Source organism: Semicossyphus pulcher, unplaced genomic scaffold (assembly GCF_022749685.1).
Source record: "Semicossyphus pulcher isolate SPU_LCO1_2020_fin unplaced genomic scaffold, fSemPul1.0.p SCAF_3, whole genome shotgun sequence".
Taxonomy (NCBI): domain Eukaryota; kingdom Metazoa; phylum Chordata; class Actinopteri; order Labriformes; family Labridae; genus Semicossyphus; species Semicossyphus pulcher.
In genome coordinates, this window is record NW_027211704.1 from 23,280,320 (window position 1) to 23,299,374 (window position 19,055).

The following is a 19,055-nucleotide window of genomic DNA, read 5'->3' on the forward strand; positions in this document are numbered from 1 at the left end:
CTGTTTAGTATTACCCCCACGTATAAAATGGGAGGCTTGAGAGAGAGAGAGAGTAAGAAAAGAAGGTGAATATCAGAGCAGCAGACGCCCTGATATTCTGACTTAGTACCTCATGGGTCACGCCCCATAAACACTGGATCCTACATTACCCATAGTGCTTTGCATAACTGATAGTGTCCTTAGTCTTCCTGACAAATTTCCAGTATTTTTCATGTACAATTTTTACATCTGCAGTTTGTAATGCAAAGTTTCTACTCCAGTAAATTCCATGCAGCTAACCGTTATGTATGACAATGCCTACATTTGGATCTTGTAGTAAGTATTAGCTTAAACAGTGAAGACATGCATCTTTTTGTTATCCAACCACATGTGCATGCCTTCTCCTCTCCCCCCCCCCTCGACCTCCTGCCCCCCTCTACGTACCTGTAAAGCTACTGTTCATGTCAGGGAGGTCCTCGTCGTCCTCCTGCTGCTGCTCTCCAGGCCCTATTCCAGCATTGTGCATGTCATTGTAGGACTTGGTGCGTCTGGGAGTGGATGGCTGCGAGCCCGGCAGGCTACCGCTGAGCCCGTCTGGCAGTGGGGCATCACCGCCGCTACCGCTATTGCTAATCACTTTCCCACCGGGGGGCTGCACCGGTGGCTTGGGCGTCCCATAATAGTTACCTAGGAAACGGAGGAGAAGGCAGGGAGGGGGATTAAAAAAAAGACAGAGAGAAGAAGGGCATTTTAGTGGGAGGGTTTGAGAGGAGGGGTCAAAGGGTGCATGCGTGCGTGCTGGAGGGGGTTTAGTTCAAGCCTTTGTATGCAAATAGAGAGGCCGGCTGTTTTCTGTGAGAAATCTGAAGCTCTAAAGCACAATGACATTTTGTTCTTGATTGACCCAAACAAAGTTCACAACCCAGGCCTTAACTTACAAGAAACTAATGAATGTTTCACTCAAATGATATTTCTCACAACCAATATTATGTTATTTGTCACTTTATAAATGAGTGGATACTTGTGTTCCATAAACTACCATGAAATGTTTTGTATTTGGATTCATGAGTAAACAGTAGTGGTGTCTGAAGACATCAAGTGAAGCAGTTTGAAGCCAATTTTTTCTCTGAGTGTCAGAACCACATTTCAGTTAAACTGACCGTTTGTGTCATTTCCATCCAAAGCTACATCAGACGGATCTAAAGAGGCTGTAGTATCTGAGAACCAGAATATAAAGCCAAATTCTTAACAAGACAGAACGGCTTCCAAAATATGAACGTTTGGAAACATTAATTTCTAGTCCAGTTGGTCAAAATACAGTCAAAATATAAAACGGGCAAACGGCAGCTACAACATGAAATAGACTTTCTCACAGCAGACATTTTGGCACAACATATTAGGAAAGGCTGTCTCTTTATAACACTAACACTTGATGGAAGCGAGCCATTGTTTGTTGTTTGCTTGACTTAAGAGTCGCTGGTTTAATTGTTTTGGAATTTTAGGCATTTTTAGTCACACCCTCCCTCTTATAGTCCAGATACAACACAAAATACAGCTTAATCCAAAAGGCAACTGGACTTGGTTGAAGTTCTTGGATACGTTTCACCTCTCATCCAAAAGGCCTCTTCAGTTCTAAACTGACTGTTGGATCTTTTGGATGAGAGGTATACAGTCTTCAAGAACTTCAACCAAGTCCAGTTGCCTTTTGGATTTAGCTTCGAATGACCTGGATGACTGAGAACCTTCACAGACAACTTGGGCTGGGTTTAAAAAATTGATTCTCATTTGAATGACCCAATATCGCTTAATAAATCCTGAGATTGATCTTTAAAAAAATGTGTCTGATCACGCACGTTTTCTGAGTGCTCCTGAACGCAGCACGACTCAGTCAAAACACAGCAGTGAGGGAGACATGCCCGGACTTGTTCACTGCACCTACTACGGAGACATCAGCGATCGCCAACTGACTTTTTTTTATCATACGTGCGTCCATGAATATGTAAGTTAGTTTTGCAATGATGTTTATGTTACTCTCTGTTAGCGTCGGCTTTGGCTGCGAGTGTATTTTCAGCATGTTGTTCTACAATATGCCTTTCCCCATATCTCTTAGTCTCGTGTGGCTTTGTTCTTCGTGCTATGAGATCTCATGGCCAAATCTTGTGCAAGTTGAACCCAAGTTTGTTTAATCAAAACCATGAGGCAGACATACAGACTAAAAATCTGAAACTGGAAAAAAAATTCATAAGCTGTCTGATTCATAACATTGTTAATATTGTGTCGACTGCTGTGTGTTTGTCATGTTAAATTAAAAGTACATGATGTAACTTTTTGGGGTCGATTCTTATTGTAAATATTAAACATTGTAATAATGCACCAGGTTAGAGGTGCATTGATATTGTAACTGAAATACCCCTGACAAAAATCGATATTGAATCGAATCAGAAATCAAATCAGATCGGGACCTCATGAATAGGAATCGAATCAAATTGAGAAATCCTTATCGATACCCAGCCCTACAGACAACACAGAGTATAGTTAAAGGCTTTTGGAGCACTATGGTATCCATTCAAACACACCAGACCAGATTAACTAAAGTGACAAAAACCACTGTGAGAATGGTGCACGGCACGCCCTTAGACCCTTCTCTATGTCACCAGCTTATCACTCCATCTTCAGTTTAAGTGTCTGGAAAATGTTGTCCATACTGTCATCAGTGGAAATAAGCAAGCCAGCTGCCAGTCAGACGACTGATGGCCCTGTTTGCTCCCTCTGTCTCCACTGTCAGAGATAGCTCCATTGTTATGGAACAGTGAACCAGCTAAGTGGACACTGCGGACACTTAATTAAACATTATCTGACTGAATGGAGGCGATACATGACTGTGTTGTTGTTGTTTACAGTCCAGTCAGTGGCTGCGTTTAGCAGGAAAGCAAAAGTGTTGTTTACGGCATGTGACAGTATTTTTGTGACGTGCCACAATCACAGTCATGAGTATTGTGGTTTTGTTGTCTAGAGCAGGAGACTGGTACAAAACCAATGAGTTTTATCAGCCAGATATGAGCACATACGGAACACCAGAGTAAATATAAAGGACAACACACTTGATTAATAGGAAGGTTGCAAGTTCTTCAATCAGATTGCAAACCCCCACTTGTTATGACCCAGACCTGACCTAAGAAGTGTGTCTGGGTTTATGACTGACAACAGAAAATGTATCAACCAAAGGCTGACAAAGGTTACTGACAACTTTCCAATGCCTCACGATTTCAAGCGTCCACCACAGCAATGTTTCACAAGAATACCTGACGATGTTGCTCACTTTAAAGACAAATTATATCAAGATTGAGATGGTAACCTTTTCAATCCTTTCACATCTGCCTATACCTCAGCTAGTGTTTTACAATAAGTCTGAGAGCTACATCGAACAGCCTCCAGAGATAAGAGGAAAACATGTTGCTGAGGGCTATCTGACCTATCTGAGCGATAGCAACAGTGGTGCCTACAAAAATAATTTTCTCTCTTCAGGAAATTCTTCTAAATTCCCGCCTTCAGGTTGCACAACAATGTCCCAAGAAGACAATCTGTTAAGACAATATTTCTGCCCGTTTGCATTGGGTTCCTTTCCTCTTATTATTGAATGACAATGCAACACTATCTAGAGTGAAGCATGTGCTCTCTTACTCAAACGGACTGACTACAAAACTTGTAGTGAAGGCGGGCAGGTTTTCAGCACCAGCTGGAGGCAGAGAGGAGACATGGTTCCCTCCTGCTGTGCCAGAAGGTGCACCTGACCAGAATAAGGAGAGATAAGCCTGGACAGGCACACGACGCACCTGTTTTCTGACACTTTACGCTGGCTGGGCGAGTTTAAGCATGGGCTGGGGGTACAGGGGGATGTATTTTCGGCCATACAAGCTTGCACACGTGTACAAAGTACGGTTCAATACCATTTGACAATCTTTACACGTTTACTAAATCAACAACAGAACTCCTATCTCCTTTATTTTAAATGCAAGTAGGTAACAATGTCCCACAGTGTCTCTATGGCAACATGCCTGTTGTTCACGGTTGATGTTATGCGGTAGATATCTGAAACTTAATATATAAAATTGTATTCTTCCAATTGAGTTGTCCACTAAGGTCAACGATTCGAATCATCAAATAAGAAGAACCCAAGTAGAGCAGCATTTTGTCAGTTAAATCTCTGCCCTTTATTTTTCAGCTGTGTCATTGCACACAGAGTACTGCAGGATCAACAGCATGGTGGGCTCTATACTTGAGATTTCAGACTCAAGACTAGACTAGTACCAAAATGACCTTCCGGTGTTTATATTTCACAAGGTTTTTACTGGGAGCAAAATTATGGCCATTTGATTGAAAGATCATAGAACCTCAATTTTAGTTCATCACTGTAAGTTTTTTTTATTCATCCTCTTATTGAAGTCTCTTTAAGGGAGATACTGTAATACCCTCTCATGGGAAGTAGGACTAGGCAGATGCATACAATCGCTTCACCTCAAAGGTTTCCTACTTCTCTTTAGGTATAGCTGATTTGTAGGGGTCTGTACCCGCTAAGTAGCTAGAAAACCTCCAAAAAGCTTAAGTCAGTAGAAGCGATATTCAATTCACCCAACCAAATGTGTGATTTTTTTTTACCTTCATACGTTCCAATCTCCAACAAGGTCCCACTTTTCTCCAACTCCAGGAAGTCCTCAACTGTGAGGAAGTTATAGTCCACCCCAGGAACTTCTCCTTCTCTTGGGGCACGGGTTGTACCTGGAGAACCAATCAGAGACAGGGTAAGAGTTAGCTTTACAATGAAGCACAAGTAGCACCGCTGAAGATTTCATGCACTGGAGGCATTGCATTATCCTATTTTTCACGTTTCCATTGACTATCTCTCCAAATCCAGGGTTCGAGGTAATTAAGATATATGATAGCAGTCTCCAGTAAGGGAACACCATAACATCCATTGATGCTATGATCTGCCTTCACACTAAGGTAGAGTGTGAGGTGTCGTAGTAGCACCTTAGTGGGATCCGGCCATATGTTTTGGGGGGGGGGTGTTTGTGTGGATGCGTGTGTGTGTGGTTTGGCATTGAGCTTGTGAGATTCTAGCACCTCTCTTTAATGAATGCGGACAGTTGGCCGGTGTGGCGTCGATGGTAAACAGCTTTATAGCAGAGACGAAAACTTTCTTTTAAATACAGTTTTAACCTCACTAGTGCACATTGCTACTAGTTCTCTTGCTAGGTGTCTTAATCTTTGTTGCATTAGTCCTACAATAATTGGGAAATGATTCTATCAGAGGCTTAAAAAATTGTATAAATTTAAGCATCTAGGCCTTTTGTGCTCATGGCAAATAATCATCTTTCTCATCCTGACAGACATCTGCTTTCCAACAACAGAGGGCTTTCCCTTCTTTGCTAACCTTCCCTCTCTTCCATCTCTTGATCTATCGGTTGTATCTCCCAATCACTCTGTCTCCGGTGGGTTGGTAAGCAATAAGCTGGTAAAAATAGATATGTGGGGATAGGGGGAGAGGCTCCCACTGCAGCCATGTTCAGTGACACTGGTGATAAATCACAGATGTGCAGATCCTAACTCAAACGAGCCTGCATTACTCTCACGCAAACATACAGTAGAGAAACATGCATGTAATCTCTGAATCTCTCACACAAGTCAGCCAGCTTCCCAATCAGTGTATTTGTAGGATACTGTTTTGGGGCACACAAAGAAGGAAAATCTTCCCGCCCATCGCTAGCAGGCGCCTACAAATGTCCAAACTCCAATATCTGTGGCCACTCGTGCAGTTAGAGGAAATTGATTAAAAGTCAAACAAATGGTAGGCTAGCTCCTTCCCAGGCACCGAGTCTTTCACAGAACGTCGACCTTTGAGAGTCCTCACCCGAGCCCGAGCGTTCGGCCGACTGTCAGTTTACTTCTCGCACAAAAGTGGCCATTGATATGACTCCATTTAGACACTGCTGCTCTTAGAAACCCAAATAGGAAGTGGAATTGTGACCGGTGTTTTAAAGTGGATAGAAAAGCAGAGCCTTGGCTTAGACCCAGGGGTAAGACACTGTCAACGCTATAGGCCTGATTAATTCAATACACAAAAGCCCCATTGACCAAGCTGTGAAATAGAGTGAGAAGGAAAAGGCAGGTTGGGACAGAGAGTTGTGCATAGAGACTCCTACAGTTTGGACTTGATAAGCGGAATGACAACAAGTCCGGATTATGACTTTTTAAAATGCAGAGGACGAAGGAGAAGGAGTAAGACTAGCAAAGTTGAGAGTTAGCATAATCTGGTACAATAAAGCCTGGGAGATTTGGTGCGAGGGTGTTCGTCTAGCTCTAGCTGGCTTGTAGTTTAACTGCTTCAACATCTCCACCAGCTGAGATGCGTTGGTGGGCGTTGGGAAAAAAACAACAACTCATCATTAGCATTTCAAGTAGACGATCAAGGAAACAAGTGTTGAGATATTGGCAGTCGTACTGTAGCGCGGGGAGCTCGGAGCCACCGCTGCTGCATCAGAACACATGCACGCAGGCCCGAAAGAGAAGCCGTAACCTTTAACTGCACAACACACAACGATAAAGGGCTGCACGTTCTTTAAAATCTAAACAACGAACAAAGAAAAATGGGGAAAAAAATGAAAGTAATTTATGTGTCTTCATGCATCATGCCACTGGGCCTCTGCTGTTGCTAGGGACAACCCAGGAAGGAGAGGGGGGAGAGAGAGATGTGGGGAAGTTTGTACTCCAGTGATGACGCACTCCTCTACATGGTCTCCTCTGGTTTCCCCACTCCTTTTTCACTTCGACGACAGATGATGAAGTACCACAGAGGTATGACTCAAAGGTCATGAGGAAGCATAAGTGATGTACTATTTGGCCTTATTTGGACATTCACGATTTAAAACTAAAGCAGCAGTGAAGAACGTAAAGCTCCAGACCAGCATCATTTAAGGCCTCCTCCTGTTTGGGGAGGAGTGACACAATTTAACGCTAACATTTTTGCATTCATTTTTGATAAGGCTCTGGGTTAGCTACATTAAAGTGAAGCTGGATGTTGCAGAGCATTTATGGTTGGCTAAATATCTGCACATTAAGGCTAACTCCTTTGTGTCTCATGTTCAAACTTACGGAGCTCTAGATAATCTTTGCTGCTGTCCCTCCGTCTCTGTGTCTTTCCTCCTCCCTGTCCCTTCACACAGATCTGGGCACAATGATGAGCCACCTTCTCCCTCTGGCAATCCAGCAGAGGGTTGACTCAGATAGCAACAGTCACAGAGGAGTCATATGGCCTGTGTGTGAGTGAACATGCTTTGGCTTGTAATGGTACAAAAAAGGGTTTGGAAGGAAACACCTTCTGTTTTAATCAGCAGATGTTAAACCCCCTGTCAGCTTGCTTGTACACACATGCATATGTGCAGGAACACACACACGCACACACACTTATGCACAATAGGGATGAGGTGCATGGCCACCAAATGGCATGGTCTGGGGCTAAACAGGAGCTGTGGGTGGAGGGTAATCACTTAATGGAGCTTTATGCAACCATCTCTTCTAAACACACACACACACACACACACACACACTCATGCGGTTTCATTACCATAACAGCCACAGTGGGAGGACTGTCCTGCCCGTGCTTCGAGCCACCTATGGTGACCAGATTAGACCCCCACGGTGAGAGGCGCAACTTCAGTTCATCACCTCTGAACTGTATCTACAGTTACCCAACACTAATAACCATGTTGTAGTTAGGGCTAACCGCATCACAGCCTGAACACGAACGTGAACAATGGGCTGTACCATCTCAGCACAACTACCTTCACAGCAATTGTCTCTCCCTGCTATATGAGTGTTGCAATTGTGATGTTGATTATGTTAAACTAATTGCAATTGGAAATAACTTCATCATAAAGCAGCTATCACTGCCTTCCTTGGTCTGAATGTTTCTTTTTAGTTCGTCTGATATTTAGATATTCAGGAATAAATGCAGCTACAATAGACACTTAGCATGTTAGTAATAGATTTGAATCAATCTCCTGGAACACAAGAAAGTAAGGGACGAACCACAGCAAAACAACGGGACAACATCGTGGTGGCTGTCTTACTTTAGGGTAGAGCCCGACTGATATGGGATTTCTGAGACCGATGCCAGTCCTGCTTTTAGACTGAAAAAGTTAACTGATATAGCGATATTGCGGCAGATATAATTACATTTTTAGTGGAATGAAAAATTGTTTCTATGAATGAGTACAGATCACGGCCAGATATGACTATGCAAAGCTACTCAGAAGGCCATTATATCTATGAAAGGCCCAAATCAAGCTGTTAATATCAGCGTACCAATATTCACTACAGAGGCTCAAAACAACTAAGTTCTACTGCTTTCAGGCCACATTGCCCAACTTACAACGGTCATCACTGCAACTATATTGTTCTCCCTTGGTAAGGCATAATTAGGACACTGCTATAAAACATTTTAATATCAGGTGTTCCCCAGGTGTACATTTCTGATTTGTGTAAAAACTGCGATACTGTGATACAGAAGTGGACTTATCCGACGGCCAACATCCTGACACACTTGAACAAGAAGACATAAGGATGCTGTCCAGAGTCAACTCAGAGTTGCCAGCTGCGCCTTCAAAGTACAGTGAGTGCAGGTTTGTTTTGACTTATCAGCAGTCTGGTATGGCTGGATAGTAAACTGGCTAGTGCACAGATACTACTTGTTTCTTTAAGTGATAAGGATATCCGGCCTTCTGCATTATCAAGGACCCCTCTCATCCTTCCCACAACCAATCCATTCCTCTAAAATCTGGAAGGAGGTTTCAAAGCCCCCCAGCAAGAAGAGCGCGGCAGAGATACAGCGTCTATCCTCAGGCGGATAAGCTTCTGAACTCACCGACCTCCCAATCAATGACTTTTGCTAGAGAAGCGGTCCTTCCACCACCCCCTCCACTTCCACACTGCTACTTTCCACTGTGCTGTGAGGGCGAGCGCTGGAAAGACCAAGGACTTTACATAAAGTAGTACATACTATGAATGATGCAATGCATGACAAAACAAATCAATATTTATCACAGTGATCTACTTTTAAGTTTATATCTTTTTGTACGGAACATTTGTTGAATTTAACCTGTCTCTCTTAAATATCTCATTGCACCACAGCCTAAGAAAAAACCCTGTTTCAGTCAAATGCGCATGTATATATAGATGTGATAATGTACTCTGCATACTCTTATATAATAGCAGACATTGATTGTTTGCAAAGGTTTGTCTTCTTATGTAGCCAGATTTTTGTTTGCAGATCAATTCCAGCAAGTCTCACCGGGGAAGTGAAGTTCGCCTGACTAAATAAAGACAGTAAAAACAATCAGCAACACAGAGAGGTGTAAGGTTAAAGCAGAGGTGTATAGAAACAGATATTTTACCTTTTTGATTCTGTTGTGATTATTTCTGTTCAGGGTGTGAACATAATATTTGTTCTGACTGTGCATTTGGCCACAATGTATGCATGTTGTAAGTATTAACTTGGTTGGTAATGTATATTATTTGTGTGCCGATCATATGTAAATTGAGTGCATGTGGAAATTTGTTTGCAGTGCCAAAAATGAAAAGGCGTCACTTCTAGACTGTATAAAAAAAAGAGTACCCCCGTTTTGAGGCCTCGAGTCATTTTTGCCATCGCCATCTTGGTTTCAACTTGTCAGTGACAGGTAGCCAAACCTGAAAGCATACCCTGCTTGATCATCTATTTTACTGTGAAAGAGAGCATAATTTATAAAATGAAAACCATGCTGTATTAAACAAAAGCAATAGCGCCCATAAACTCATTCGGAAAATGATTTACCTAGGTAATGAATCATCTGTTCTCAATTTTCTAGTTGCATACAATCTTTGTGTACATGCATACAATGTTTGCTGGCCATTAGAAGGAATGCAGGTTTAAGTCACTTCTGCAATGGCTTGCCTTTGAAAATAAGAGGCTACGTCAGCTTCTTATATAAAGCCTATGGTATCAACATACATGGACATCAACAAACAAGCAGATCCAAAAAAGCAAAGAAATGTGGGAAAATCGCACTAAGAACTACATCGTAATTGATCTAATTCCCCTAGGGGTAAGCAACCGAAACGACCATCCATTCTTAAACCATTTTTTTTAGTAGAGCTAACCTCAACGTAGCATTTGCCACATTTACCTCTATCTACCTCAACATAAGGCCAAAGCACAACATTGCCCCCTATGGCCCTCAATCAAATAACTTCCTGTGATGTAAAAAGGTCTAGTAGTACTCATGATCCAAATGACAATCAACACACAGCCCTGCAGCTCTTTGCAGCTCGTTCGGTCAGTATCTTGAGTGCATAGTTGCCTCCAGAAGCACCCAGACATTGTCACTTATTTACTATCAATACATCCTTACAGAGGGATACCATATTTCTCCAGGAACAGGTGGACTAAACCAGGGCTAGAAGTTGAGTGAATATTAGGTAGGTAAAAATACCAATTGGATGCTAATGTTGCTCTGGTGTCTTCAGGATAAAAAGTAGGTAACTGTTTGCTAACACTTTAGCCATTAGCACTTGGGATACGGGTTCAATTTCAGGGCTTTGATTCCATAAGTTAGCTGTTGAGTTTGTCTGACTCCCAGCAGTCAAGAATGTAACCCAATTCAAATTTCTACTCACAGTTGGCAGTATTTTAACATCTCAAAAGCATAGCGACCACTTTGGTACCACCTTGACCTTGGCACTGCCAATCAAGATGTTGTCCCATCCACAGAGTATGTCAGGATAGGGCTTACCAACTACAGGGAGCATCCAGTTACACCATGATGTCTTTCAAACCACAATCAATACATGACAGCAACTGGTCACAACCCTTGCTGTGACCTTGGCCTCCCCAGTTTGTCACTCAGCTTACAGAGGATCAATATCAAATTGTCTCTTTTCTGTCATTCTCATCAAGTCAACCAAACCGACTCAACGTGGGTGTTTCAGGTTCATATCTTGGTTTAAGGACATCAATGGGAAGAATAAGGGGACAGTTTGTTGGGTTTGATGCCATATCGAAAAGCAAATACCTCGTTATTCTAGTCAGTTACATATCGAGAATACTAATAATAACAAATCTGTAATATCTATTACTAGCTCTCCTACTAAGCCTCCACCTGAGACTTCTTCAATTACAGACATTCATTTCGCTGTATATGGTATTTATGGATCACCTTTCTAGCTAGTGCTCCACAATTGTGAGCCTTTACTCTACTTTTATTGGAATAAATTAGAGATAAAAGTGTACGAATGTCTTTTCAGACCTCAGGTTATAAATACTGTAAAGAAATGGATAGCTTCCATGTACCTAATATATGGACGATATTCACCTCTTCTATCTTGAAGCAAAACCAACACTCACAGGCAGACAAATCCAAGCACCTCATCTATATTTAATTGATAGCAGACTATTTTAAGGGAGCATTTGCCCTTCCATTGGCATGATAAACTCAGACTTACTTTGTGAAGGTAGATGATGACATTAAAACAAACTCAACATGACTACATTGTTCAATTAGGCTACGCATGAAACATCTTCTATAACACGCTAAGACACTAAGAGGTGAATTATCGTCATTTCAACCAGGCTAGATTTTGCAAGACAGGACAGAAATGCTTGCAGGGGACAGCAGAATAGCTCAGCTTGGCAACAACAGAGTTTAAATGACAGAGGGAAACACATGGTATTCAAATGAGCCATCTTTTTTTAACACCGTGACACCAAAACACATGAAAAATGTAAAAGGATGCTGTACAGGCCTGCACAACCCAGCTTCTAAAAATAACCATGTGTGAAAAATCTGTTTATTTCCTACGCTTGCATTCCCCCAGAGCAATGGAGCACCCTGGGCCTACACATCCCCCAGGCCCGGCCTTGCATTTTAGCTGTGACCTACATTTAATTCCCTCCACAAGGACAATGTTGGGCTTGACTTCTTGGACCACTTCAGGTGCATTGCTGGGAGATGAGGAGTTGTCTGGCTTGACATCTTCATGGGATCCAGTTTGGAGGTGAAGATCGGCCTTTTCGGTAAGTGGGTCTTTATCTTGGTTAGATTCCAAGGGTTTCGCTGTACTGGAAGGTTCAACTGAACCAGAAGGCAATAGTTCTTCAATATTAACTCCATCTACAAGGACAATGTTGGGCTTGACGTCTTGGGCAACTTCGGATTCATTGCTGGGAGCAGAGGAGCTGTCTTGCTTGACATCTTCATGGGATCCAGTTTGGAGTTGAAGATCAGCCTTTTCGATAAGTGGTTCTTTAACTCGGTTAGATTCCAAGGGTTTCTCTGCGTTGGAAGGTTCAACTGAACCAGAAAGCAATACTTCTTCAATATTAACTCCATCTACAAGGGAAATGTTGGGCTTGACTTCTTGGACCACTTCAGGTTCATTGCTGGGAGCAGAGTCTTGCTTGACATCTTCATGGGATCCAGTTTGGAGGGGAAGGTCGGCCTTTTCAATAAGTGGTTCTTTAACTTGGTTAGATTCCAAGGGCTTCTCGGTGTTGGAAGGTTCAACTGAACCAGAAAGCAATACTTCTTCAATATTAACTTCATCTGCAAGGACAACGTTGGGCTTGACTTCTTGGACCACTTCGGGTTCATTGCTGGGAGCTGAGGAGTTGTCTTGCTTGACATCTTCATCAAGTGCAGTTTGGAGGTCAAGATCTGCATTTTCGATTAGTGGCTCTTTATCTTGGTTAAATTCCAATCTTGGTTTCTTTGCGTTGAAAGGTTCAAGTGAACCAGAAAGAAAAACTTTCCTCATATTAGTACCAGGTTTCCTTCTCTTTTTGCGGACTCCAAAACACCCAAAAAACTTCAGAGGAAAAAGAACGAACATGACTGAATCCCAGTCCCAACAAAGAATACAAGTCCAGGGGAATGTGTCCAAATATCCTTGAATGTCACTATTCAAACTATGAAAAACGATTTCATAACAGAAAGCTGTAGCAGCAGAAGAGTATCCATAATTATATACCTTTCCTGTAAGTTGCTTGTCTTCCTTGGGGAACTCTGACAAAATACACCCTTGGTGATATGACATACAGGAACTATATGTAACACAATTCACTGACTTTCTGTGTGCTGGACAAAGAAGGAGGAACCTTTTTTCTGACCCCAGGGCTCCTTAGATATTGAGGGAAGTATCACTGGATGGTTGCTCCACCCGAAACTCGATTTTGTCAACATCAGGTGAAGAAAACAGACAGACCGATGGCCTGATTTGCCTATGCAGCTTGAATGAGGCCCTGACGTGGGGTTAAGGTAAGAAGGGGATCCATAGTGTAGTGTAAAGTTTAAGTAACAAAAACAATGTTTAAGAATACGACATGAAACAAGGATTGATCCAAAGAAAAGGAAACTTGGAGATGGTTATAGAATCTTGTTATAACTATCTAGGATATATTTAAAAGATGTGACAGAGCAGAAAAGGCCAATGGCGTTAATTGCCTAAATGTCAAACTATATGGTGCAACAGCATCTATCCACAATTCCAATGTTTAAGACTAGTTTCAAATTCTTGAGGCCATTACAATGACTGTTTTGGAAAATGTCAGAGCAAACTACAAATATATATTTCCTGACAATGAACCACTGAAGATTATAGGTACTTTGTGCTCTGTCGCACAGCCAGTTCAACCTGGGATTACTTACCAAAGGACCAAACAAGTTAGTCAGGCTTTTAAGAAAACACACCTACCCAAACACTGTGACATTTACAATCCGCCATAAGCTAAGAAGACTGAGCTATTTATGCAGTTCATGTGTAGATTCAAATCTTTTAAAACATAGTGAGAAAAACAGACTTGACTCAGGACTGGAACCTTTACAGCATCTCCAACACCATATAATCAAGATTTTTTTTTCTCTCATCACAATCTATCTTTCCATGCGAGGCAGGCCTTTAGAGTATGCCCACACTCCACCAACAGATACACAGACTTCAGTTTGACCTAGATACAAATTGTCTTCAAAAGTCAGAGGGTTCAGGGAAACAACGACATGCACGGAAAGGTGGAAAACACCTAGAATTTGGAGCATTGTGGGTTCATTTCTTGGGAATTTCCTTATGCAGGATTGAACATGACACACAAACAAAACAAGGGGGGTAAAAAGCTGATTTGTTTCAACATATTCACCACCGGGAACTGATCAGTGCCATGAGTGAAAAGTAGGCCATCATAAATGTGTTTGGCAATGATTCATTATCATAATTGTTCTATTAATAGGCCAAGCTATTCTTATTCGGCTTGTGTGCTGGCATTCAGGTCATTCAGGACAGGACTTATTTGAAAGAGTGCATTTTAAGTAGTTTGAGACTGACACCAGCATCACTCACAAACTCTCACACTGTTTAGGGTACACTTTTGGATTTCTACAATGGATGGGACGTGAATCATTGACAAACAAAGAGTTAAATGTATGTGATGGTAAGAGAGACAGCTTGATTCAAATTTTCATGAGCACGACCCAGTGGATAGCGAAGGAAACCTGTGGTTCTCACTCCCACTGCTCCCGCTTCTACCATTCCTCCTCCACTCCATTCTTTTCTTTCTGCCCATGTTTTCTTTGTTCCTTCTCTTACTGGTCCTGTCATTTGTTCCACTTCTTTAAATCTGTAACACCAGCAACTCTCCCTTTTAATCTCTAAGCCACAATTCATCTACTCTCTCTTTCGTACAAAGAATATTAAGGAAGTTAATACCACAGACGTCTCCGCCCAGCCTCTGATGTGCTCATTTGTGTTTTTCTCTGTCTCTACTACGTTTGGCAGATTTGACAGCTGCCTGTGTGGCCGAGGCAAAACTGTTCCTGCTTTTCTGGTTTGAATGGAGGACAACTGTGGTTTTCCTCAAGCTGCCAATTGAGTCCTACTGAAAGTGCTGTGATGTTGATGATGTCATGTAACCCACAAGCAGACAAAATAACGACTGCTTCGTTCCTCATTGAAAGAACTGGTTATACCAACATTCAGATGTGTAGGATAATGGGGATTATCGTATATTTAACATACATTGAAAAGGCAGTTTTGTGTCGGGAAAGGGGCAACTAATGCAAATAATACTGAACATGCTATCCACAAAAAAACAAAGTTAGGACTGTGGATGGGCTGTACTTATATTGCGCTTTTCTAGCCTTGCGACCACTCAAATCTGCTTTTACGCTACGTCACATCCATTCACACACATTCAAAAACTGTCAATCAGTCATCACATTCATGCACCATTGCCGTTGCAATGCTACCAGAAGCAATTTGGGGTTCAATGTCTTGCCTAATGACGCTTTGACATGTAGACTGAGGGAGCTGGGGATCGAACCACCAACCTTCCGATTAAAAGACGACCGACTCTACCACTGAGCCGCAGCCACCCTGTTACACTGTAAGTCTCATGAAGGACAGTTAAGTTTTTAAGGATCAAAATGGATGCAGCCTGTGTAAAATAGGTGTAGTCCCACTGTAACTAAACCTCTGACTTAAACATGTGAATGTGGGCAGTGTGGGACACACCAAACCAAAATATTTCAGACCAACGTCTGTGGCTGCAAAGCAGTCTCAGTTTAAGACGGCAGGAACAGGTCAAAGTCAGGCTGATCCTGCTTTAGTATAACTATGAGACACGACGTGTGCATCCCTCATTTCTCCTCCGTCCGTAGTCTGTGCACGTCTCTCGGCTGAACGTGTAGCAAAGGGGTGAAGCCGTGGGCCAATGTGATATGCACGCTAACAGCTCTGGCTCCCTCTCTAATAAAGACTGGTGCCTGAACATATAGCAAGCAAATGCTTTTCCTCAGTCTTGCCTGTATTAAGTGAAAACGGAATTGGCCCGTGCACTGAATCATGGTGCTCTGAAATGAAATGTGATGACTGTGTTACATTAAAGGCAGGCCCGAGTAGTGGATTGAATTATCCTGCGGTATGTCTTTCAAAGGGGCCGGTCATTTCACTTTCAAGTCCTTACACATGCCATCGACTATATTTCACAAACAGACAGCATGCCATAGAACAAAAACACAATGTTCCAGTTTATACACTAAATCAGATATGAACACTTCTACCCTGCGAGGTATTTATGGTTTTCATTATACGGCAGTCAGAGTAAATTCAACAGGACGTTAATGTAAGGAACAGGATGTGGGTATATACTGTACCATGCACATACAATGTTTCTGACCATGTTTGGCTGGTTATGTTGGGTTCACTGTAGCATGTCTTTAAGTGCCCATAGTAAGAATATTATGAACAATCACAGAGAAACAACATGGAAAACGGCCCTGCCTTAAAAATCTGGCAACATTCAAGCACCCAACTGTTGTGCAGAAGCTATTACAGAAGCATTTCTCTAAATCTCCACAATAAACATGCTCTGATGTCAAGTTTAGCCAGCCAGTCCATATTTTCCAAGAAGAAACTGAGGCATGTCTTCATGGATGATGATCAAGAAACAGACGACTGTAGGCACGTGCACACACACACACACACACACACAGACACAGACACAAGGGGAGGGCGAGCAGACTCCCGTCATATTCCAAAACCAAAACAGATCCATCCACCATCTTTGCCACAGCTTGCCTGCCAGTGTTTCTTTTTTTTTTTTTTTTTTGGGATGAAACACATGCACGCACACACACATACACATACACATACACAGAGAGACAAATGCAGGAGGGGTGACGAGCTGACTGGGGTTTGTCAGCTCGGCAGGGGGATGGAGCCATCTGTCCTAGTAAAGGGTTAATCCAACCAAAAGCACAGGCCGCAGATTCCAGCATTTTCCAGTCATCACATTTCTGGCTACATTCTGGTTATGTGTTTTTATTTATTTTTTTATTTTGGTGTGTGTTTGCATTTTTTTGGTTTTACATGGAGGAGGGGTTTCAGGGTATCATGCAGCCTTACGGGAAACCCCGACCATCCCACCTGATTCTCTCTCAAAACCCCCAAAAATCTCCTCACTATGTGGTGATAGCAGGGCATTTAGGAAGAGGGCGGTTTTTGTAATGGCTTTTCATTCATTGGCACGGATGCCTTCATTTGGGATGGAGTGTTTTTGAGTCGGGGGGAGGGTGTTTTCACTGCTCAGGCTGGCTGCAAGAGGCTCGCAGTGAGGAGACGATGCACACACACACACACACACACATAACCACATCACAATGAGATCAAAACAGGCCTTTTTCCTCTACCTGTGACATGCTACGTTTTCTCTACATCAGAAATGTTTAAATGATTCCCAGACAGAGGGATGAGGAAAGAGGAGGGGGTTTGTGAAGACCGGGGGAAGGGGAGAGAGATTAGAATAAGAAACAAAAAAAAAAGCTGAAGGGCCAGTAGTGCAGTGTGAAGCTAAATCAGCCAGAATCCAGCCTGAAAATGCCCCCCGCACACACACACACAGCCGGCCTTTGTCTTTTTATTCCACCCAGAAAAAAAGCACCCTGGGCTTTGCTGCTACCTACAGCAACATGGAAATAGAAGAGAGAGGCTTTAAAACGATACATTTAGAGGGGCGGGGAGGGAGAGAGGGGGGGTCATTGAGACATGAGATGGATCGAGAGGAAGAGAAAGAAAGAGGGGGAATTGAAGGAGAGGTAGAAGCTAGCCTTAGCATCCTGGAGGCTCCAGACAGACAAACAGACAGGCAGCAGTTTGCTGCTGGAGGTAATGGCTTCCAATATGATCAAATGTGTCAACAGATCAGCCTTAATACGACCATCGCAGAGCTGGAGCGCTTCCACCGAAAACACACACACACACACACACACACACACACACGCATGGGAAGTGACACTTTGCACACACACGGGCATCAAACCGGGGCACAGACGAAAACAGACAGACGCACGCATACCTGAGACAGACAGACACAGACAGACACACACAGCTTCCGTTTGACCACAACACATCAGCCTCCATTACTGCCAGCGATGTGCCTCCGTCTCCCTCGCTCTGCTCCTGATGCCTCACGCCTGATGCACAGCCATCCTCGCCGCCTGCCTCTCCATCTCCCTCCATCCCCCAACCCCCAGCCATTAAATCACAGCAGCCCTCAGTCCCCCCCCCTCTCAAAATGAAACACAAAACAAAATACCTCAGTTAGGGAGCCTGTGATGGGCTTCTTCTCCTTCCCTTACAGTCCACTGAACAACAGCACGTCGACAGAATACAGAGGGAGCCAAAAAAATCCCATCAGGTGTGGATGAGTGGAAGAAAAAGCCAGTGCAGATTCACATTTCCTTCTCCGTTCCACCCTCCCCTTCCTCCGCCCGTGCGTCTGTCCTCTGTCCAGCTTTGGCTTTGTGATGCTAAGCTAATGGGAGCTAGGCTAAGCAGCATCCACACATTGGCTTATAATGCGCTCCGTCTCATACCCACACACACACCAAGGCTAGGCTTCTCTCTCCCTCTCTCTCTTTCTGACTGAGCCCCGCTGTCTCCCGTCTCGCAGGCACCCACATGCACCCGCCCACCTTCCCCCCCCTTCTCGCTCTCTTTCTCTCCCTCCCTCCCCTTCTCCTGGTTGTTCACCCCTTTTCTTTCTTGTTCTCACAGATCCCCATCGTGGTTTCTTTTTCACCCCCCCCCTGCCCCCCACACCTCTGTTTCTTTATTCTATCCGCAGACACTGATGTTCTGACACACAGAAACTCATACACATGCTCTGGGTGTTTAACAAGTTCCAGACAGCTCATCCTTGACCAACATGTGAAGAGGAGAGGAGTCCGCGGCAGAATCCGAAAGGCAAATATGGAATGGACAGAGTTAAGACAGGGTCTGCGACAAGAACTGCCCAGGCGTGAACAAGAGGAAGCTGTATAAATTAACAAGTTGGACACAAAAAAAGTTTTAAATAATTTCTTCATCACCAAGTACAGGTGTAACAACTCGGGAGAAAAAAGTACACTTAGGCTAGAAACACGAAGGCAACACGAAGTCTGTAAAGAATTCCAAAAGAAGAAGCTCAAACGTCACAAGATAAAATGTGCGCAAACAAA

General features: G+C 43.1%; 1 protein-coding gene across 2 annotated transcripts in view; it reads right to left on the minus strand.

Moving 5' to 3' along the window:
- Positions 1–19,055, minus strand: part of magi1b (membrane associated guanylate kinase, WW and PDZ domain containing 1b) — a 141,822-nt gene that overhangs the window by 47,873 nt on the left and 74,894 nt on the right. For both annotated transcript variants that reach the window (XM_069679085.1, XM_069679084.1), the window contains exons 3-4: positions 4,636–4,755; positions 424–666 (exon numbers count right to left, since the gene is read on the minus strand). In XM_069679085.1, the coding sequence (XP_069535186.1) occupies positions 424–666; positions 4,636–4,755 (363 nt within the window). The remainder of the gene's footprint in view (positions 1–423; positions 667–4,635; positions 4,756–19,055) is intronic.